General features: G+C 44.1%; 1 protein-coding gene across 4 annotated transcripts in view; it reads left to right on the top strand.

The window, feature by feature from the left end:
* The window catches only part of BCAS1 (brain enriched myelin associated protein 1), a 143,339-nt gene extending 121,071 nt beyond the window's left edge, over window positions 1–22,268 (top strand). For 3 of the 4 annotated variants that reach the window (XM_081557300.1, XM_081557298.1, XM_081557299.1), the window contains 2 exons: window positions 19,418–19,681; window positions 21,104–22,268. In XM_081557300.1, coding sequence (XP_081413426.1) covers window positions 19,418–19,681; window positions 21,104–21,178 — 339 coding nt within the window. In that variant the 3' untranslated portion in view covers window positions 21,179–22,268. Of the gene's footprint in view, window positions 1–6,632; window positions 6,807–13,430; window positions 13,497–19,417; window positions 19,682–21,103 lie in introns of all 4 variants that reach the window. The other variant, XM_081557297.1, reaches the window with a different exon arrangement.
* Window positions 22,269–22,546: the final 278 nt, after the last annotated feature.

Here is a 22,546-nt window from a genome sequence, read left to right as displayed (position 1 = left end):
TCTACTAACCGTGGGTGGTACCCAGGACAGGTAGTTGCACCAGGCATCAGAGCATATTGCTGCAATAGATGCTGTGAGACATTCTCTCGGGCAGGAGAGCTGAATCCATAGGTCTACACTTGACAGACACAAGTTGAGCCTCACTCTCCTTGGGGCCTTTAATTTCCAAGAGTGATGGTCAAGACTTTCAAGACAGTGTGTTCATGTCTAAGAAGATGGCTCCGTGTAAGCCTTCACACAAATGTATCATTCCAAAACATCTTCCAGGGAGATGAACAAATTGGCCTGGTGAGTGTCAGACCCAAAGCAGCAGCTGTCTGCTCGAAAAGAAGTGCAGTCTTTGGAAAAAATGTTGTAAGTGGGCTATGTAAGTTCACAGCTCCTTAAGAGAGAAACTGATTGCTATCATTTTGCCAAAGCAAAACATGTTTGGCTCTTCCGAGGTGTCCTTGTTTGCTTGCCATGGACGGAGCTTGCGGTTTCACTTTTATTTAATTGCTGGAACCGAGCAGAAGTCGAAAATCCAAATATGTCCAGAAATGTTGTCTGTGATGTGGAGTAAAAATTGGAATGGCTAAGTCATAATTCTTGCTGGGAGAGAGAGCTTTGGAATCGGCTTTGTTGCTGCTGTTGCTTCTTTCTCTTTCCTCCCTCCCTCCTTCCTGTCGTCCTCTTCCCTTCTTCCTTCCTTCTCTCTCCCTCCCTTCCCCTTCCCCTTCCTCCTTTTTGGAGCCAAACTTACTAGCTCGTAAACCTCAGGACTCTTGTAACTCCAGAAAATTCTCATGAGTTTACTGGTTATTTTCTAGAAAATCTAACTCTATTTCAGCACCCTACAAGGGGGAGCTCCATGAGTCTCCTTCCCAGGAATTTTAAATTTAAAAGCTGCAGGTTAAATCCTAAGCATCTGTTAGCTTCTAAGTTCCATGTTTTTTGAGGTGAAACGTCTTTTTGTATGTCTGTGTGTAGGAATCCTATCTGAGAAATCCTGTGTCTCTTGCATCTTGCAGCTTGCATATGCAAATGCAGAGTAGATCTCTAACAGGCAAACAGAAAGGATCTCATTTTCTACTGTGAAATTTAGAACAGAAAAATAAACATGAATTAGAGTAAAATGATTGATACCAAAAGATAACACAAAATCAGATAGAGATGCAAGTGAACGCAAAATATTTTGTCAAGAAAATAAAGAAGCATTTTTAAATGCTTTAAATTGCTTAGCCCTACCAATAATGTTCTCATTTTAAGATTCCACATTTCATCTCCTAATTGACTACTAGTTGAAAATAATAAGGTAAATACGTTGTGATCTTGGTCCCATCACCCCCAGGCTGTGCTACCTTTTGGACCACAGTTTACTCATCTCTTAAATGGCCATAATAATATGACTTACCGCTTGTAAGGACTCTTGTGAGAATTATGTGAATCATGCCTGAAACACAAAAGAACTCAGTAATTCAGGGGTTGGCAAACTACAATTCACGGGCCAAATCTAGCCCATCACCTGTGTTTGTACGACCCACAAGCTAAGAATGGTTCTTACATTTTGAATGGTTGAGAAAAAAAATCAAAAGAATAATAATATTTTGTGGTATATGAAAATTATACAAATTCAAATTTCAGCGTTTATGGATAAAGTTTTATTAGAACACGGACACCTTCCTTCCTTTGCCGGGTCTATGGCTGCGTTCATGCTGCAAGGGCAGAGTGGAGTCATCTCAGGGCCTTTTGCAGGAAGTTTATCGCCCCCTGCAGGAATATCAGTGCACATGCGGTGTAACATCAGGAAGTGGGAGCCAGTAATCAGGGATGCTATTTCCTTGTGAAATTACACACCTCCCAGCTCAGTGTCCGCATGGAGTGAAGATGTATGAAAACAATTAATTAGTTTAATTTCCTTCTCCTGAGTAAAAGAGGTGGTGTTAGTCAAAGCAAGGGACTGTACTCTAAACTTTCAGAATGGGACAAATAGGTGTCATTAACCGTATTACGAGAGCCCTTTCACTCCCAACTTCTTATGGCTAGAATGTGGTTGAGTTTACTTTTAAAAAATATCTCTACCGTGAGTTCCCAAAACTGTTCTATCAACCAGTGCAAATCAAAGTGCAGAGTGATTTCAAATTTTTTCATGAAAAGCAAAATAAGGTTTTTGAAACCAATTAACTCTTTTCATAGAATAAACCTGTGGTTCTATCAGGGGAAAGTTTTTATTTATCCCGATTACAAAGAATATTGAATCCTTTGATTATAACCTGAAAACGTCTGAAACACTGGTTAACCTGAGGTAGTGTTCTAACTCATGAGGGGAGAAAAGCTTTCCTTCCCAATAAGCTCCAAGATCAGGGGAACAGCTAGTTCTGTTGTTTTTCTCTTAGTGAGGAACTTGTCAACTGCAAGTGAAAGAACACCCAGCTCTACCTGGAGTAAAAAGAAAGTGAGATTTATTGGCCCTCATGCCCTCCCTTGGCTCAGCCTTCCTGGCCCGGCTGTATTCTCAGGTTTTCAACATCATGTCAGCCAGTGCAGAATAGAGGAGAGGCCCGTCCAGCAGCGACCCTCCGTGTCCTGGGATTTGTTGTTTTTCATTGACTTAAATGGGTTTACATGCTTTACTCGTCAGCATCTGCCAGGTTGTGCTGCAGTAACAACGAAGCCCCAAAGCCAGGGGCTTTCAACAGCAAAGATCCTTTCTTCCCCCCTCACTTATGCTGTGTGTCAGCTGTGAGTTGGGTATAAAAATAAAATCTCTACAATGTCTTTGCAATCAAATAATCAGGTTATAAATCAAATCAGAAAGAATCTAAAAAAATTCTAAAATAAAAGTTGTCAATATCAATATTATCATGGCATAGGTGAAGTTTAAGTGGAGGAAATCTATTTTGCTATAAATCAGTTTCGGAAACTCGTAGCTCTAGTAAAAACTATATAAACCAAATTTCAAGAGTAGCTATGGTATAATATTAGAGGCAAAAGTGAAACCTTCTGCTGAAATGTGTATTGTCAGTGTTAGTCACACCAGCCGTCTTCATGCAACATATGACATCCCCTGCTGAACTCAAGGGCTTCCCTGGTAGCACAATGGTAAAGAAGCCACCTGCCAGTGCAGAAGATGTGGTTTCAATCCCTGGTCTAGGAAGATCCTGTGGAGGAGGAAATGGCAACCCACGCCAGTATTCCTGCCTCGACATGACCCTATGGACAGAGAAACCTAGTGAGCTACAGTCCATGGGGTCGCAAAGCATTGGACCCAACTTAGCAACTTAACAACAGTTGAAATCAAGCAAAGGAGATTTAATTCTAAAATATGGTGCAAATCTGGTTTTCACTATGCCCATCACACCCAAAGTTAAAATGTACAGATGCAGTCATATATTCTGAATAAGGAGTAGCATTTTTTCCAAATCTCTGGCCTGGAAAGAAATCAGAAAACTATCCAAATAAAAATCAAATTCTCATGTCTGTATATGTAAATAAGATCCTCACTTAGCTCAAATCCTTCTAGATTTCCACACTGGATGTTAATGGATCTTTTTTTCCCCTTGGCTGCTGAAAGCCAACTTCTTGGCCTGACTTCAAAGCTAATGAGAGTCTCTAGAAGCCTCTTTTTTTTTCTACCAAAATAGTTGTGTTTTGAAGAATGGACTGTGGGCTAGGATTTCTAAGTTGACACCTCTTGACATTTGGAAAAGCCCAGCAAGAAACCATAGGCACTCAGATAAAGCTAATTTATAAAGTTATTGCCATTTAGTCATTTTATCATATGAGTAATTGTCCCTCTAGTCCTTACACATACACACACACACACACACACACACACACACACACACAGATAACTTGCTGCTTCAACCACACAAAAATTCTAAACCCAGAGTCAGTGAGTCAGTCTCTGTTCATTACCTACCTAAGGGCCATTTCTCATTCCTGCACCCTTTTCCCCTTGATCTTAGGTAAGGTTGGTCACAACCACAGCCCCAAGTATTTGGTTGTGATTTATCTAAACCAAATCCCATTTTCTTCAGCAATAATTAATCTAGTGTTAAGGATGTGACCTATGTTTGGCCAATGATATGTACTCTGAGTTAGAGGGTCAGAATACAGAAATTCACTCGGAGAAAATTTTTTGTTGTGACCTTCCTTCCTTCTTAAGACACTGGGTTGAGGATGTGATGCCTGAAACTGTGGCAACTACTTTATATCCATGAGGTAGCCAATAAAAAGACGGCAGAGTCAAAGGCCAGCAAGAGCCCAGGTTCTTGGAAACTTTATGGAGTCAGCAAACCAACCCCATAACTTCCTGTCCACACTGTTATTTGTTAGGACACTATTAGATACTTGGTTACTGGTAAACAGCTCCATCCTCACTGAAATGGCTAATTACCTGTTGGTATGATATTGGCTATATCATTCACTCATTTAGACGCTTCATCTGTAGACTAGACTGAGCTGTCTTCAGTAACTCAGTAACCCTTTACAGAGGTAACATATTAAAAATACGTTGTACCTCTGACATAATAAGAGATAGTTGTTGATATCTTTTCTAAATAATGGACTCATGCATGGTGGGTGATTTTAGATAATTCATGCCCACACTCTCAGAGTGACAACCTCCGGTATTAACTGAACACTTCCTGTGTGTCAGGCACAGTTCTAAGAACTTTAAATACGTTGCCTGATTTAATTCTCAAAACAACTTTCTGATGTGTGTACTATCCCCATCAAGAAACGAGAAAACGAAGGTGCAGGGACGCTGAGTGGGAACCTTGGCTGAGAGCCCCTGGAAGGGGCAGCGTCTAGCTTTAGGCCCAGGCCGGCTGGCGCTGGACACTGCGCTCACAGCCGCTGTATCAGACTGCCAACTCTTCGGCTGGAACTTATTCTACAGAAATGAAAATGAATTAAATCAGTCCCGGATGTGGAAATCCAGGACCACATTTGACCGCCAGTCCGGGCTCTTATTTGGCCCTAGTCAATGCCTGGCTTCCTAAAGACAGGCCTGGGTCAAAGCTCAGCCTCCCCACAGCAGAAAGCTCGTTACAAACATGCTTTGTTGGCCAGTGCAGCACTTTGAGTCTCCTACCATCTTTTGACGGGACACCTTCACTCTCGTCATAGTCCCCACCACTCCTTTTTGTCTTACACCTGGTCAGTCCCTGCTGATGTCACCTACCTTGCATTCTGGGACTTTTGACTTCCTAATTCCCCAACCTAGATCTTAGATTACAAAGGGGAAATGCTGGAACTGGTTAGTAGCTTAAGAAATGGAAGGTGGAGAGAGAGTGCCGTGATTTAATTGCCATGTTTTAGGATGTGTCTGTATGTTGATTTGTTGATGGATGCCTTCTTGCTTCAACTGACAATATAGAATGAAGGGTCCTTCTCAATTCAGATCATTTGGGTTAATTACAAACCAGTGATATTTTCTGCATGAAGAAAGGAAAATATTTTCTCCACAATCATGCTGTTTCTGGAAATGACTCTGTTCCCCTCCCCTCAACCCTAACAGCAAGAAAAGGATTTGGAGGAAGCTAGGGGTCTGGTACCAGCCAAATCAAATGCAGAGATGCCATTGGCTCTAGAGACTTCTCTCTGAGGCAGAGATAGCAAGCGTTTGTGGAAAGGGCTAGATAGTAAATGTTTCAGATTTTGCTGGCTACATAGGTTTCTGTTGCCAATTTTTTCATCTTTTTGAACAATTTTTCCAACCCTTTAAAAATGTAGAATCTATTCTTAGCTCAAGGGCCATCCCCAAGCAGCCTCTGGGATGAATTTGGTAGAAGTTTGCCAACTCCTGCCTGAGGAAACAAAAAGGAAGCTATAAAACTCTCTCCAGGCCAGTTAACTCCGTCTTGTTGCCGGGACAAATGCAAACACGAGAGCCGCCCCAGGTATGACCCGAGCAGAGCGCTGAGGGCGACGCAGACAGACAGGTTTGGAGTCGGGGCTCAGGTGAATTATCTAAGGGCAGGGCTTCTGTCTCAGCCCCACTGCTGGCCAACTGCCCAGACACCTCACTGAGGACCGTTCGGAGCTTAGAGTTCTTCTATTGAGTTCATCCTGCTTCTGCGAGCAGGAACCTCAGTTAGGCAACAGGAACAAATGGCTCATCTGAGGAGGAGCGGGAAATGGTTATGAGGAAGTCAAGGCCATGAATGAGAGGTCTTCCCCCCCATCCTTTCTGCAAAAGAGGGTGATTTCTCTCCAGCAGTGGGGAGCTAGGCTGTGCAGTGGAAACCATCCCTGCCTCATCCTCAGATTTGGACTCTTAAGCAAATGATGACGCCCGACTTTCACGTAAGCCGGTGTGACGCACCTCTATGGGAGACCAAAGAGCTGGGTCTGACAGAGTGAAAAGGGTACTGCACGTGCACTGAAAGGCCTTTCGTAAATGGGAGTCCTTAGCCAAAGCCTGTCGCTTCACCAGGCAGGAATCTTGCCTCTTCTGAATCCGTGTCTTTGGAGAGCACATGATATGATGGGTTACTTCCTAACGGCGTGCCTATGTAGAAATGGCTCTAGGCTCCAATCTGCAGCGGCCATGTGGGTGAGGGGACAACCAGGACCCCACTTTATAGAACATGTCTGGGGATGTTTTTTTCCCCCCAACTGTCTTATCACCTGGCCAAACAATCCAGGTGGTGTGTGAATCCCCAGTAGAGGCTGTAAAGTCTGAGGAAGTAGAATCAGCCTTACAAACAGTGGATCTCAGCGAAGAAGGAGATCGCACAGCTGAGCCCGCAGAAGAGACACCCAAGAGAGAAGAACGCGAAGCCCCGAGACCCTCCCTGATGGCGCTCCTCAGGCAGATGGTAAGCTCTGCTTCCGGTTCAGGGAAACTGAAATGCCCACGTCAGCTTCTGAGATCCAAGAGCCCAATGCAGGTGGTTAGCCATGGTTCTAGGTAGTATGGAAGGAATATCAACTAAATACGAATTGTGCAGAGAAAACTCCCTTTCGTCCTGCTGATTCAATCACAGAGAATGTCTCTTCGTTGCTTATTTTCCTTAACCCTTAACCCCTGCTAACTTCCTTCTTAACAAAGGAAGAGCTTGCCTAGGCTCCTGAGCCATGGCAACCAACAGTACCCACCTGCAAATTGTGTTATTTACTTTTAATTTTATTTATTTTTAAAAGTTTCCTTCTGTTTTTGGCAAGCGATTCCGCTTTTCTTGTTATGGTAATAATATGCAGTTTCCTTTGAAAATACGTTTACTTCCATAAAGAACATAAGGCGTTTTTAAAGGATTGAGTAGTAAATAGTTCAATTTATATTTTGATGTTGGAAAACTTTTGAAGGGGATGTGTGAGTGACACAAATTTGGGCAAAGCCGGTTTATAGACAATTCCAGACAGGATATGATATGAAAGGAAATGACAATTTCCTAATAGCGTGTGTAATTTAGCTGGTGAATTTGCCATTCTTAACTTCTATAGCATGGAAAGAATGTGGTTAGACATCTTTGGGCATCTATGAAGAGTTATGTATGTTAAATATCTAAACATCCAGGAACTTATATAATATAACGCAATCAAACCCCAATCGTTTGGAATACAAAAAAAAAAAATGTAAAAGGTCATTGGTTTAATTCTCTTTTAATGAAAAACAAGAATTTCATTATAGTATGCTTTTATTTCCAGGAGTATTTGGGAATTTAATCCTTTGAGAAAGCAACCCTCTAATTTCACAAGCTCAACCTGTTAAGGAATTCTTTCTAGTCCACAAAACAAAACAGAACAAAACCCTTGCCAGTGGGAGATGAGGCATATTAAAAATCACTGTCAGAAATTGTTGATGGGAGTCATTTTCTTTTATTGCTGAATTCTCATGGAGTAAGAAGCAGTGGGCAGTCTGCATGGCTGGAACCCCGTCTGTATTCCTGGCCAGTTATTCTGTAATTTGGCACTGAAAACGGGCACCGAGATTTGAGATTTTTAAATCAATTTTTACATGACATCAGGAAGGAAAAGAACATTTGGCCTCTTTCTGGCAACCCATCTGAATTACAAATGGGATCCCCAAAGAACTCATCATAACATTGAGGGTGATCCAGCTTTCTCATTTCTGGATGGAGCTGAGCGATACAAAAAAAAAAAAGAAAAGGCAAGCAGAATGACTTTGTCTTCCAAATAATTGACATGAGACTTCTTCATTTAAAAGAGAGAAAGATATGAGGGACTCCAAATAGAGCATGGAAAGACCTCTCAACTACCAACTGCATCCATTCCAAACACTTCCTTAAATTCAAGTGAGGTCCCATGTTTAAACTCATCCTCCAGAGTCATCCACTAGGTGATGTTTGGGGATGTTTTATAGCAGTAGAAACTGTAAGTCTGAACTGTTAGGGGAACAAATTGGAAACAAGCGTCCCTTGGAATTGATTTTCTGCAGGATAGGGATGAGGTAGAAAAGGGCATAATTTCCCCAAGTAACCCTCAGTCAATTCATAGCATCAGGTCTCATAATGTCCATTATTCTTATATCCTGTTTCCCATTAAAAAGGCTAGACCTGAGAATTTGAATATTAGTGCCTCCTTTCAATGTTCAAACCCCTAAGCTTCCATGATGGTTGGGGTTTCCCCTAAAGTTCCAGATATCCTAATTATTCATTGACATTACTGAATTATCATGATTATACTGACTATATATAAATATACTGAATTATCATTACATATAAATATACATATAGAAATATACTAAATTGTCATTACATTATCATGTTCTGATGAATCTTTGTTCTATTGATGTACATTTGGTTTGTTTCCAACTTTCTGCCTTTCATTTCTTCACTTACTCAACAAATATCTTTAAGGTCCCACTATATTGCAGGCAACAGAGATGGAACAATGAGCATAAACAGATGTGGTCCCCGTCCTCATGAAGAGCTAAACCCAGTAAAGGAAACAGATTGATTTTGAAGCCTGTGCCATATTCAGAGGGCACGGAAGCCTGTGCCATATTCAGAGGGCATGGAAGCCTGTGCCGTATTCAGAGGGCACGTACACGTATCTTCCACTCATAATCTCAGCTGCTTCACCAAACGGCATGAACATTGTTAGACCCTATTTTCTGCACAGGCGTTAATATCCCCATGGACTACACTCCTGCAAGGTGGCTTCAGCAGTTAGTTTCAGGAAACACTTCCAGTTAATATTTCATGGCTTTCAAACAAAAGTCTTTAGATTTTTGTAGGAAAAATAAAAATCTTCTCTAAGGGCTTGAAGGTAGAGAGACAGCATCTGACCCATCACTATGGGGTTTTTCTTTTTAATTTTTTTTGAGTATGTGCCTAAGCATTATAATTGAATAAGTAAATATTTTAAACTGACTTCAGATATTTTTAGCAGAATATAGTTTTTAATATTAATTGACTTTAGTAATGAGCCAATATTGTAAAGCAATCATCCTTTAATTAAAAATAAATAAATTTTTGAAAATAATTGACTTTAATAGAAGAGAAAACACAATTGCAAACACATCACCCTCGTTTTGTAATGAGGGTTTCAATTCATCTGACCATTGATTTTCTACTTTCTAGTCTTCACTTCCCTTAAATTTCTTTCAGATAGCATATTTTACTATCTCATGGCAAAGTACCTCTTGGTTGAATTTTTTTAATAAATGCATTGCCCAGCTGATTTCTAAAGACATCTTTTTTCCCAGAAATTAATCTTTCATAAAAATAGATCATTTTTCAAATAATTATATTTATATTTAATAAATAATTATAATTATATTTCAAGGAAAAGAAAACAGAGTCATGTAAGCCCTAACGTTGCATTGGACACATGGAGCTGTAGCGCTTTACAAAGTCCTATGGGCTCCTACAGACTTTCGAAATAATTGCAAGGCATAGCTAACACATCTGCCACACCCCAAATAGAAAGCGATCCTTATGTGTATTAATTGAACAGTATGTCAAGAAATTGGCTATCTGAAGCACTAGTGTATTTTTACAAAGTGAGTGGGCAGAGAAATGTATTCATGTACCCACAAGCCAGGTGGGCAGATGAAACCAAAAGGTGGTGGATGGAAGTATAAAGACATAGATTTTCACTTTGTCAATATTAATGACACCTTACACTTGACCAGTGCTTTCTCCTGCAAACTATTGTCTCGGTGTTTCCTTTATCCTCCTCCCATCTCTTTCTTTAGACCACTGATTTTGTAAGAAACTCTTTGTTGGAATAACCATCTCAGGCTTAGATAAGAAAGACTCTTAAACTTTAATATTGGGGAAATTAAATGCCCAAATGAGACAGCCATGAAATCAGAGGGGTTTTGTTAATTGCATCAATCTAGTAATCTAAGAAAACCTGCTAACATGGACTGTTTCATGGAAAAAAAGAGACTTGTTTGTAAGGATAACTCTAAAACAAAACACAGGAGTCTTTAACCAAAGTTTTTGATCTTGGATTCCTCCCGAGTATCAAAATATGAATACGAAGTTGTTGTTTAAGGAAAGGTTTTTTAAAGTACCATTTGTTTTGGGCAATTGCTGTCTTCATCAGAGACTTGGCATTCCTTCCTACCCTGAAAAGGGACTCTGTAGTCATTTGGCGGGTCTCAGCTATTAATAGTAATAATAATAGCTACCGTTTGTTTATTGCATGCAAATTATGCGGCCAGTCCTGTGCCAAGCATAGCGCATGCATTAACTCATTTATAATACAAAAACCCTGCCAGCAAATCCTCTTACTGCCCCACTGTGCAAACAAGGGTATTGAAGACTGTGTTTAAGTGACCTGCCCAAGGTCATGGAGTTGTGAACGACAGAGGCAGAACTCACACTTGGGCTTTTGTTGCTTCTAACGCTCACCTGGTACTCGCATGTGACTGATGCTTCCTGTGCTTCTGGAAGCTGTTTTCTTTAAAAGCAAATAGAACAGCCAAAGGTCCATTTTTGTGATTTTCTTATTAATGTTCCCTGTGGAAACATCATTTTTATGTGTTGGGCTCACCTGAAATGACACTTACCTGAAAATATGACAAAGCAAAAGATAGGAGAATTAATCCATGACTTTTGTAAAGCTTGGACATAAGTTTTCTGAATGTACTTGCCACTAAAATGAGATTTACGTTGGCTGTGTCATTTTGTCTGAATTGTCCAATCCCATTCCAAGTGAGCATCTTGGTAAAACACAAAGGTTGGACTCAAAACCTTTGTTTATCCTGGAGCTTTCTAGCAGGTCCAATTCCTTGAATCTGTTGTAAGGAGGCTGATTGAGTAAACAATCAGGCTATTGTACTCACTAAAACAAAATGTCATCCCAATTCTTTTAAATATCAACTTCAGTTGAAGTAGATCTCTATCAAAATACATTTGCATTCCTTTCAAGGAGATGGGAACTGACCACCAAACATCTGCACTAGGATATTGAGTAAGTGGTATATATCAGAGATGCTTCAAACATTCTCCGGAGAATGAAGCTATAGTCATGCGTGGCACAATGAAAGACATTTAAAAAGTGATTTTATTAACATGCAAGGCTTGGTTGCGAATCCAAGCCCTGAGATGCTTTGTCTTTGATTCCCATGAATAAAAATAAACTCTGTAAAGAAAGTTGTTCAATATCACACTGGGAAATCTCCGAAATTACTTAATAGTCTTCAGACTGTTCTTTAAAGTACTAAATAGTCTCTGAAAGGATTTTTTCATCTCTTTAAACAGCAAGTCTGTTATTTTTGACAGCTGGGGGGAAAATAAGCTGCTGTGGTTATGGTCCTTTGAGTACAAAGCCCAACAGGAACTATTTTAATTTATCACTGAAAGAGGGCTCTGCAGAGAGGACAGAGAAAGGGAGGAAAGAATGCAAGAGAGAGAGAGGAAGAGGGGAGGGAGGGAGGAGGGAAGTAATTGTCAATACTTGCTGATGTTGAAGAGACTGCAGACGGACTTAACAGGACTCTTTGTCTAAACTCACCATACAGTTACCTTTTCATAATGCAGCTTGGTAGCCCAGTCAATAAACGAGACCCAGGTTTGACCCCTGGGTTGGGAAGATCCTCTGGAGAAGGAAATGGCAACCGGCTGCAGTATTCTTGCCTGGAGAATCCCATGGACAGAGGAGCCTGGAGAGCTAGTGTCCATGGGGTCGCAAGGGTCCAACAAGACTTAGCAACTAAGCTGCTAAACTAGGCCTCAACGAACAGCAGAGAACAATCATGAAAAAGCTCAAGGCGGTCTCCTTTATTTTTTTGTAAAGACTTTGAACTTCTTTGCAATGATTTCCCTGGCATCATGAGGGTCTGTTTTCAGGATGGTAGCCTAGATCCACTACTGCCAAGAGAACCTGCAGATTCAATCCAAGGCCCCCTCCCCGCAACTCCCACCAAAGGCAACAAGCGGAAGAAAGAAGAAGGCAGATCCAGTCTTAAGCTGGCAGGTACCCAGCACTAGCAAACTGAAACAATTAAATTTAGGGAGGTTAAAAATCTCTGTCCTAGGGGGATGAAACACGACTCCTAATGTCCATTCAGGTTTTCCTTAAAAAATCACTTTGGTTGGTTTTTGCCTTTCACCATTCCCTAACGGCCAACTCACGAGGGCAGGGCCCTGTGTTCTAAAGGACGTTATAGAGTGTGTTTGAGTAGGAGGCTCAGTGACAACACAGCCTGAATTCTAGAGCCCCCATGAACCCCCAGAGTGGTAAAACTTTTAGGTGAGTCCTGAAGGAGCTGGTTGTAGGGAGCAAAATAATAACCAGGAACCCTTTTCCCTGCTCCATGCTCTCAAGAAGATGGGCCTTGTAGAACAATGCAGGAAACCCAGAGGAAGAAGAAAGCCACCGCCCCCTGAACGGGCCTAAACTCACATGGAGAGCAGATCCTCATTTGCCTTTGGGCTGGACAGCTCTCAGGTGATGCTAAAGCCACGGGTCCTAGTATCACACTGGTAGAACCTCTAGTTTAGATTGTCGGTTTAAGGAGCCAAAGCTGTGACTTCAACCCCATTCGGCACGTCCCTGATGCCACTGGCCACAGCGGGGTTGCTAAGCATTGGAAAAGAGAATGTTCTCTACAAGGGGGAAAAAGTACTACAACAAAACACCCACGACTTAAATGTTACCAACAGATAGCTACCAATGGTTTAATTCTTCCTTTATTTATTCATACATTCTGTATGTTCTATGATGTTCTGGTTCCAACATCAGTACTTTCATCACCATTTATTTATCCCAGAATAACATAATCTCAGGATTTAAGACTTTTATTGTCGTTTTTGGAGACCAACACTTGAATTTAATCAGACTCTGGTTACAGACTACATGGAAATTGTCTCATGAGTAATGCGTCTCTCGTTGGCCTTCCATTTATTTTGATCTTGCATCTCAGCAATGAATGACTGAGGTCGTCCATTTCAGAGCTTCCCTTGCATTTTCCCTGTTGCCCTGCTTGTGGTCGCTGAAAGGCCATTGTCTGTTTGTTATTTTAGTCAGTGAAAGGGGATGGAAGGATCACCCACTCTGAAGAAATAAATGGGAAAGACTCCAGCTACCAAGTAAGTGATCTGTAAGCTCGGTTCGGTGGTGGGTTTAGCTGCTATGTTCTTGGTTCTTTCGAGCCTCCTGTCCAACCAGTTCTCAACCACAGCCAACGCATCTGACATCTCTAGGTCGGGCACCTACTGTCTACCAGGCACCACCTTGGACTTTGAAGACGCAATGTTTTCATTACTGTGTTTATCAGCATGAGCTACCATACGATACCATAGAGAGGAAAGAAAATGAGTATTTTCATTTCTCTTCTTACAAAGACACTAATCCTATTGGTTGAGGGCCCCACCTTTATGACATTAATTAGCCTTACTTCTTTACTCCAAATACTTTCACGAACAAGCTGGCTTTCCTCAGCTATTTCTTGTTGTAAAGTCTCACACATGCTCTGCCCTCTCTGCATGGATAGTTCCTCCTCGCTCTTCACATCTTGGCTTAAATGTCACCTCCTCAAAAACCCATTCCCTTCCCACCCATCATCACTGCACCCTGTGCTTTTGCTTCATGGCACTCGTCACACGTTGAGGGAGGTCATCTGTCCCCCCTTCCCCTTCCCACCCCTGTCTGGAGCCCTCAGGGAGCGAGGAAGGGACCCGGGACCTGTTCTGGTTTTTTTCACACTGCATGGTGCCTGGTCCACAGTAGCAGCTATTTTTGGAACAGATGAGTGAAAGACACGGGGTCATGTGGGTGGTTTCTATCATTTTCTCCATCCTAAAGAAACAGCTATGTTTTTATAACTATACATATTCTCTTTTTTCCCCCAATGGGAATCACTTCATGCTCAACACCCTATTTTATAATCTACACTCTTTCTTAACTTAGAAATATACCTCAAAAAAATGTCATCAAATATTCTTCTTCTAATCTTGGCAATACGGAGACATGGTTAAGAGTATGGGCTGCAGGCTTCAAACTGCCTGGGTTTGAATCCTGGCTCAGCTATTTTTTGGTTGTGTGACTAAAGTAAAATTACCAATCCCTCCAGGCCTCAGTTTCCTCATCTGTATAATGGGGCTAGGAAACGTAGTGCTTTGTGGGGCTGTTACATTTACATGAATCTATACATGTGAAGCATTTAGAACATTCCTAGTAGAGAGGAGTCAATGAATTTTAGTTGCTATTTAACAGCATGAGCTGCCATAACAGAATACCACAGAGAGGAGAGAGAACGAGCGTTTTGGTGTCTCTTCTTACAAAGACACTAATCCTGTTGAATCAGGGTCCCATTCTGATGACCTCAGTTAGTCTTAATTATTGGGCTGGCCAAAAATTCATTACAGAAAAACATGAACGAATGTTTGGCCAACCCAACTCTTCCTTACTCCATACACTTTCACACTGGGGGTTATGACTTCAACATATAAAGTCATAGCTTTTGCTGCTGTTTCATTACTGTTATGGCTTCTGATGATAAATCACTACCCTGTAATGTTGTTCATATCACACACACACATTCCCGCAATTACTAAATAATTTATGTATTTCTACTTCCATAATAGTTTGTTTCTCTTATACATTTCAACATGCAATATATTGCCTTTTACAGCATTCAAATTCTTTTCATCTTTCTTTTTTAGCTGACTACTATACCCACCCCTCCTCTAAACCTGTATTCCAGACCCCTTTGGAACCAAAAATCTCAAAGGTTACTGTCTTGGAAACATGATAAACTTATGTTATTCACTATGGAATATTTAAATATGTTTTTACATTTTGTCTGGAATCTGACAGTGAAACAGTTATGCCCATCATTTTGATTCTAAATCTGACTGTAGTCATTGGAAATCGAATGAGCTGGAAATGTCATTCTATTTACACCCATCTAGGAATGTTTTGGGAGAAGGCAATGGCACCCCACTCCAATACTCTTGCCTGGAAAACCCCATGGATGGAGGAGCCTGGTAGGCTGCAGTCCATGGGGTCGCTGGGAGTCGGACACGACTGAGCGACTTCACTTTCACTTTTTCCTTTCATGCACTGGAGAAGGAAATGGCAACCCACTCCAGTATTCTTGCCTGGAGAATCCCAGGGACGGTGGAGCCTGGTGGGCTGCCGTCTATGGGGTCGCACAGAGTCGGACACAACTGAAGCGACTTAGCAGCAGCAGCAGCAGGAATGTTTTGAGAATTCTGTTTTCCAGGGTCTTGGATACAGGGTCTTTGTAGTATTGGGAGATGACAAATGCTTAGTTTAATTTTAGGAGGAAGGATAGACATTCTCTGCTCCTTTTAGATTTTCCCTCTCTGAGTTATAAGAGCCTTAACTGATGCTTCCACAAAGAGAAAGCACAAGGAATTCCCAGCCTGGGTTGGCTTCCAGTGTCTGAATCAAATGGGACCTTCCGATGATCTTGTCCTCCAGCTTCCTGCCAGCGTCCCTGGGTTCTAGGAGGGGACACACTCAGACGATTCAGATGTGAAGAATTTTTGTTATAAATTTTCAGAATTTATAGGGTCAAACACCAAGCAAAGGTTCTAAATCTTCTGCATTTCATGACGAAGCGATCATACACTGTTCGGATTCTTAGCTCATTTTGAAGGAAAGGACTCAGCCGTGTATTGTTTCCAGAATTTAGCTTCTAAGCTACTTTTTTTTAATTAAGCTAATAGGGATGGCATAACCATGTGGTAAATAGATATGACCCACTGAAAGCTCTCTTCTTGAAAAAAAATCAGTGTCAAAGGAGAGCTGTTTGTGGGGACTCTTCACTTCACACCTGAGTGACGTGCTGAGAGAAATGTTCTGGAAACACTGGGAAGGCCGGCTGCTGGCCATTCGTTCCAGACTAACTGTGTCAGATGAGGTGCTGGAGATAAAGCGATGGAAGAAGCACAGGGGGGTCTTATCCTCTAGAGCTTCCCTTCCATCAGAGGGAGTCAGAACGTTTCCACATGAGCCAAGAAATCCCAAATATAAGGAAAACTCAGCAGGGTTCCCCAAGAAGGGGGTCAGGCTTCCTCAGACTCTCTCGTCTGGGACTGCATCTCCAAGGAGCACAGCTGAGCTGAGACCTGATGGGAAAGACACAGCCCTCGAAGCACTGGGACACCCCGAGCGCAGCGCGGCCGGGAGGAGGCTCTGCTCTCAGAGCCAGCTTGTGCAAGGGAGAAAAGCCCCCTGTGGCTGCAGCAGAATGGACAGGGCTAGGACGAGGCCGGTGAGACCCAGGGGGGCCCAGTTCAGCAAATATTTCCTGAGCGCCTCCTCTGTACCTGGCACTGGGACCCGCCATCCCTCAAAGCCACTGCTGAGTGTTAAGCCAGGAGGACCAATTGGTCCCAGTTTGCCCAGGACTCTTCTGGTTTGGGGGCTTCCCTGGTGGTGCTGCGGTAAAGAATCCACCTGCAATCGGACGTGGGTTCATCCCTGGGTCGGGAAGATCCCCTGGAGGAGGAAGTGGCAGCCACTCCAGTACTCTTGCCTGGAGAATCCCATAGATGGAGGAGCCTGGCGGGCTGCAGTCCGTGCGGTCACAAAGAGTCAGACACGCCCGAGCACCCTGTAACTTCCTGGTTTTAAAGCTGTTAAGTTCCATGCCCTGGAACGCCCTCACTCCCAGACAGACCAAGGCAGCTGTCCCCTTTATGTTTGGCTTCCAGACACCCTGTCCCCCGTGGGCTTTCCATCACAAGCCGCGGTTGTCCTCACAGTGCCGTGAGGTGCGATCTTGTTGTTGTTATTGTCACTCCTATCCCGAAGAGAAAGCTGAGCAGTCACACCATTTATTCCCGGTCACACAGCAAGGATGTGATGAAACCAGAGCCACACCATCTTCTCTTGACTCCAGACACTGAGCTCCCAGTTACTCACTGTGTCAGCCAGTTAGCCGGGTGTGGGAATGGGGTGGCAGGGTCGCTGGTCTCCGCCTTTCTGCAGAGCAGTGTGCTGAGGGTGACGGTCTCCTTCTAAGGCGAGTGTCTGCTCTGGGTGCCTGTTATACTTGACATCTTAGCATCTGCTACAACTTAGGCAGCTGGGATCCGGCAAAAATACTCAGGTGTGCTTGTACAGCAGCTTCTCGGGGAGCGCTGGATGCCTGAGGCTTTGCTCCGAGGAATCCCTTCCTCCAGGAGGCTGCAGTCTGGGGAGGCCTTCAGGACCCGGCAATTTTTGTCTGTCTTCTTGCTCGTGTCTAAGGGGTGTGTTTGATCCACTGATGTGATATGATTATTCTCTGCCTTCTGAATCAAACTGCCACTTTGCCATAGAATTCTGCGACGTAGGTTTTATGAATCATAAGCAATGAGTGTGCATCCAGTGGGCCACATGAAGCCACAGGAATAATTGTGTTGCGGTTGTTTGCCATCACCAAGGCTTTGAAGCTTCTGCTGTCAGTATTTTTAAATGAACATACTTTGCATTTACTGTAATTCGATTTCAAGTTTCCATTGAAAAACAATAGAAGATCTGACAGTCCGGGCTGTAATCTGATCATTGGTGGATCTGAACAACTGTTGCCCCTTTTAAACAAGGCATGTGACATTCAGCTCACCACAGTCCCCCCCTACTCCGATCTGTCTCCCCAACATCTAGGCCAGCATTGCTTGAACTGTTTTTCTTACACTAGAGAAATATTTGTTTGGCCTTAGGTTGCTTTTTCAAGTGGGGAGATAAGGTCACCACTTGATTATCCGAACCCTTAGCCTCTTTCACATTTTTATTTTATCTGTATGGCCCCCAGAGTCATTTCAGTTCAAGTAAATTATGGGAAAAGGGCTTTTACCTCCTAACAAATTTTTGGTCATCTGTAATTTACCTAGAATTTTGGATTTCACAGCCTCATTCCTCCAAACCATTGGAACCAAGCAGGATTGTGAACATTGCAGTTTACCAGGAAAAGATGCCCATTCAGAACTACAAATAAAACAGTTACCTCCTTTTACCTCTGTTTTATGAAATGACAGTGTCACACCAGAGGTTGAGGGAGACAGGCACGCAGAGAAGAGCAGGCAAACCCAAGAAAAGGCACACATGGCACAAGTGGGAGAAGCCCTCTCGGGCGAAAAGGGGGCTTCAGGAGCAGCTAGATCCAGGGGCAGTGCGATCAAGTGGGAGAAGCCCTCTCACAGCCGGCTCGGGCGACAAGGGGGCTTCAGGAGCAGCTAGATCCAGGGGCAGTGCGATCAAGTGGGAGAAGCCCTCTCACAGCCGGCTCGGGCGACAAGGGGGCTTCAGGAGCAGCTAGACCCAGGGGCAGTGCGATCAAGTGGGAGAAGCCCTCTCATCGCTGGCTCGGGCGAAAAGGGGGCTTCAGGAGCAGCTAGACCCAGGGGCAGTGCGATGGCAACAATACACGGGCTCTTCCTCCCTTTCTCTCTCTCCAGCTCTCATCTCTGCTTTGCCTCTATGTCCCTGGGTTTCTTTTTCAAGCAGATTCTTTCCTAGAAATGTGATGGTTCTTGAAGCCCCAGGCTTTTATCTTCACAGCTACCAGCTCAAAGGAAAGGGAACAGACTCTCTCTTGGTTGTTTTAGCAAAGCTTTGAGATCAGCTCAGGTTTAGCTGTGTTTGGCCAGTCTGAACAAATCCCAGCAGCCCAATCATACACAATGCTGTGGTTGGCCAGTGTCCTTGTCCAAGGATGAATTAGCGTGTGAAAACCACAGGGAATAAACCAGAGAGAAGAGCAGTTCTCCAAGGAAAGCCCAGCTTCTAGCTCTAGAAGAAGGAGTAAAAAATGCTTGCTGGGGAAGCATTCATCAATGAATGGATGAGCAGATTGGTAAATAAATGTCCCCACTGTGACTCATACCATGAAAAGTATTTACACATCTTTTCCTATTTTTCTCCATCTCACCCAGGACTCACGAGCAGATAGACACCACCCAACCTTTGAACATCTCTGTCTTAACGTATTCATTCACCTGCTCCTGAGCATTGTCTTGCCGCCACTAAAAATGCACTTTGTTTGAACTTGCTCTAGACCTCAGACTCCACGGAGAAGGTGGTCACTCTGCCACAGCCGGAAGCGGCAGCTGCGGGCCAAAAGGGCAAAGAGGGCCCGTCCAAGGACAAGAAGGCAGCCACGGAGACCAACAAGCAGAAGGGCAACAAGCAGGAAGCCAAAGAGCCGGCCCCGGGCACGGAGCCAGCCACCGTGGAGGCGAACCCGCTGCAGAACGGGGACAAGCCCCAGAAGAGGCCCGAGAAGCGGCGGCAGTCCCTCGGGGGCTTCTTCAAGGGCCTGGTGGGTAGACGGGTGGCCTCCCCTCTCAGGGCTTTTGGGCCCCGGCTGTGGGCCCCGCCTCCAGAGGCGACTGGCTGGCTGGCCACCAGGTGGCCGGCCTTTTGCCAGACAAACCCTGAGCCCCTCTGGGTGCCGGGGCAGAGAGCACGGTGCATGCGGGCGGGTGAGATGCTGGCGCGTGGCGGATAAGAGGAGCGCCGCTTCGGGCCATGGGCAGCTCCAGCCAGCTGTGCGGGCTGTGCAGGGAGTGCTGACCCGCTCCCATGTGGATAGGAAGCTATTAAAACGTTCAGCGAGGAGTGCTGGACCCTTCCTTACAGCCTCCGTGGACTGGTTTGCTGCCACAGTGCAGAAATGGCCATGGAAGGGCAACAGCAGAATAGATAGTCAGGCAGTACACGTCTCGGACTGCCTTGGAGAGCTGATGGCGCTTTGGCACCGTGATGCCTGCAGAGATGGTGAGTGGTGGTAGATAGTAAGTCTAGTTCACGTCACTGAGCCCTTTCTCTGAGGCCATGCTCCCTTGCATCACCACCTCTTTAATTATGGCAGCATCCCTTTGGGGTAGAAATGCTTCTTCCTCAATTCCTCCATCTCCTGCTGTCACGAGACTCCAGCAGTGGCGGAGAAGAAGGGAGGCCTTTCCTGCCACTTTGCAAGGATCCAGTCAAGCCCCGAGGGCTTCCAGGCTGGGCACATTTCCCCGGGGGTTGCCTAACCCCTCTCCTGAGAGGGCAATGCCAGCAGCGGGCCTGTCACCAAGCAGGGAACCATTGCCACCTCGTCACCTACGGAAAATGAGCTTCTGGCTGCCCTCAGCCCCGCCCAGCCCAGCCGCCTTCCTCAGAAGCTACACCTCCAGCCACTCCCCCAGTGACCTTCACCCTCCTGGTGACATCCTTCATTCTGGCCCCTTTCTCCTCCTTGTATATGTGCTGCTTGGGTTCAGATAGAGAGCAGCTTACTTGGTGTTACATGAAAACTTTGCAGAGACACGTTTTGTAAGAAAAGTAAACAGCCAATATGGTTAGAAAGTGAATAGAGGGTTGATGGAAATTAGCTCGACCTGTGGACGGTGTTCTACGCTGCCCCCACCCCCCCCCAGGTACTGTTCTTAGTCCGTCATAAGCCAGGACTCACTTTGTCTTGGAACAACCCTCTGAGATACATGTCATCACCTTCCTTCTAAAGATGAGGAAATTGAAGCACAGAGAGTTCAGTCATTTGTCCAAGATTTCACAAAGCTAGAAAGGGACATACACAGGCATGGAATTCGGGCAGCTCACTGGAGACCATTCTCTTACCCACCACCCACGAATACAGCGTATTAATCTAGGACAGCACCTGGCATAAAGCGCTAAGTAACTGGCGATTGCTGTGGTTGATACTAGAGATCCTCACCTTCCTTTGCATTTCCTCCAGGGACCGAAGCGGATGTTGGATGCCCAAGTGCAAACAGACCCCGTGTCCATCGGACCAGTGGGCAAATCCAAGTAAACAAACCTTCACGGCTCCCGTCAGGTCCCACCACCGAGATGTCTTCTCCCGACTCCGTCTCCCCCCCAGACCCTCTCCACGTGTATATTTTTTCTTCTGATGGCCATCCAATGAAAGTCTGCCTCCAAATTAAGCCTGAGCTGTTGTATATTGAGGTGTATTATTTACGTCTCTGGTCCAGTCTTCCCTGGTAAATAACTGTAAAGATGGCTTAGCAGGTTAACTAGCCAGGTCTGAAGATGGGTACCAAGCAGGGTGGTGGAGGGGCAGAGGATTGCATTCTGGTTAAGTTATGAAAAATGGCCAGGGGCAAGTAAGTTGCAGAAGGGAAAAGGCTGCTGGAAGGAATTAGCTTTGTAGTCGATGCGATGCGCGCTCATCCTCTCGGCTTGAAGAGGAGAGACGAAAATCCGTTTGTTTAAGTTCACGTTTCAAGGAGGGAGAATGTGGGCTGTGTGTTGTTGGGAGGTTGCCAATTTTCTGGAATGGAATGTGTAGGGAATGACAAAGGAATGAATAAGAGTTGTTTTTCAGATAGGGTCCTTGAACATTATTGACGAGAGGGAAAAGATTGACTGGAGAGGGCTTGACATGATTTGGGAAAACAATTGCTTTTTGAGGCTCAGTGACAAGGGCGAGGATTACAACTTCAAAAAGAAACCCCAAACCAAACCAAATAAAAGACGTTGCGAGTTTATTTTTGCAACACTAGGGGGCGCCAAGGTCTCCGTTTTCGTCCCGCATCCCGTATCCCTAACAAAGATTTGGTCTCTGCAATCTTACATTATTAATGTTTCTCAGATGGCTGAGGGGCTTGCTTCATCTGTTCTGTCTGACACTTATCTCAAGTCTGTCTGTAATTTCCTAATGTTCTCAGGATGTGCTCTGATAAAAACCCTCCCATAACCCCAGTTAATAATAAAAATTTACAGAAGACTATTCAAATACCTGAGTTTTTTTTAATACTTGTACAGAGGAGTACATAGGACCATGGTGTATTAAAATGTAGTTCAAAACCTAGCCATATGATCGACTGATATCATGTATACTGTATCTTTTTCAGATTTAATAAAAAAAAAATACACTGACATCTAAGCGATCTTTTCCTGTTCAGCTTTTAAAGCAGGGCTTGTGCTGTGTGTCTGAGATGCCTTTATCTTCCATGTCAGAAAATCGGGGCTCCCCCTGCATCTTATTTCCTCTCCCAGATCTTCCTCGATTTCATACGTGGGCGTGTGCACTTACAGATGTGTGCGCATGGATATTTGTACATATGCGCACACACATATGTATAATATATACACACTGTCTCTGGCCACACGGACAGAGTCGAGCCTGACAGATTCAGCGCACGTGCTAGACTGAAGG

This window comes from Giraffa tippelskirchi, chromosome 13 (assembly GCF_054371585.1).
Source record: "Giraffa tippelskirchi isolate mGirTip1 chromosome 13, T2T-mGirTip1v1.2.pri, whole genome shotgun sequence".
NCBI classification, from domain to species: Eukaryota; Metazoa; Chordata; class Mammalia; order Artiodactyla; family Giraffidae; genus Giraffa; species Giraffa tippelskirchi.
The sequence above is the reverse complement of the archived record's forward strand: the minus strand, read 5'-3'. Positions and strand labels throughout refer to the sequence as shown.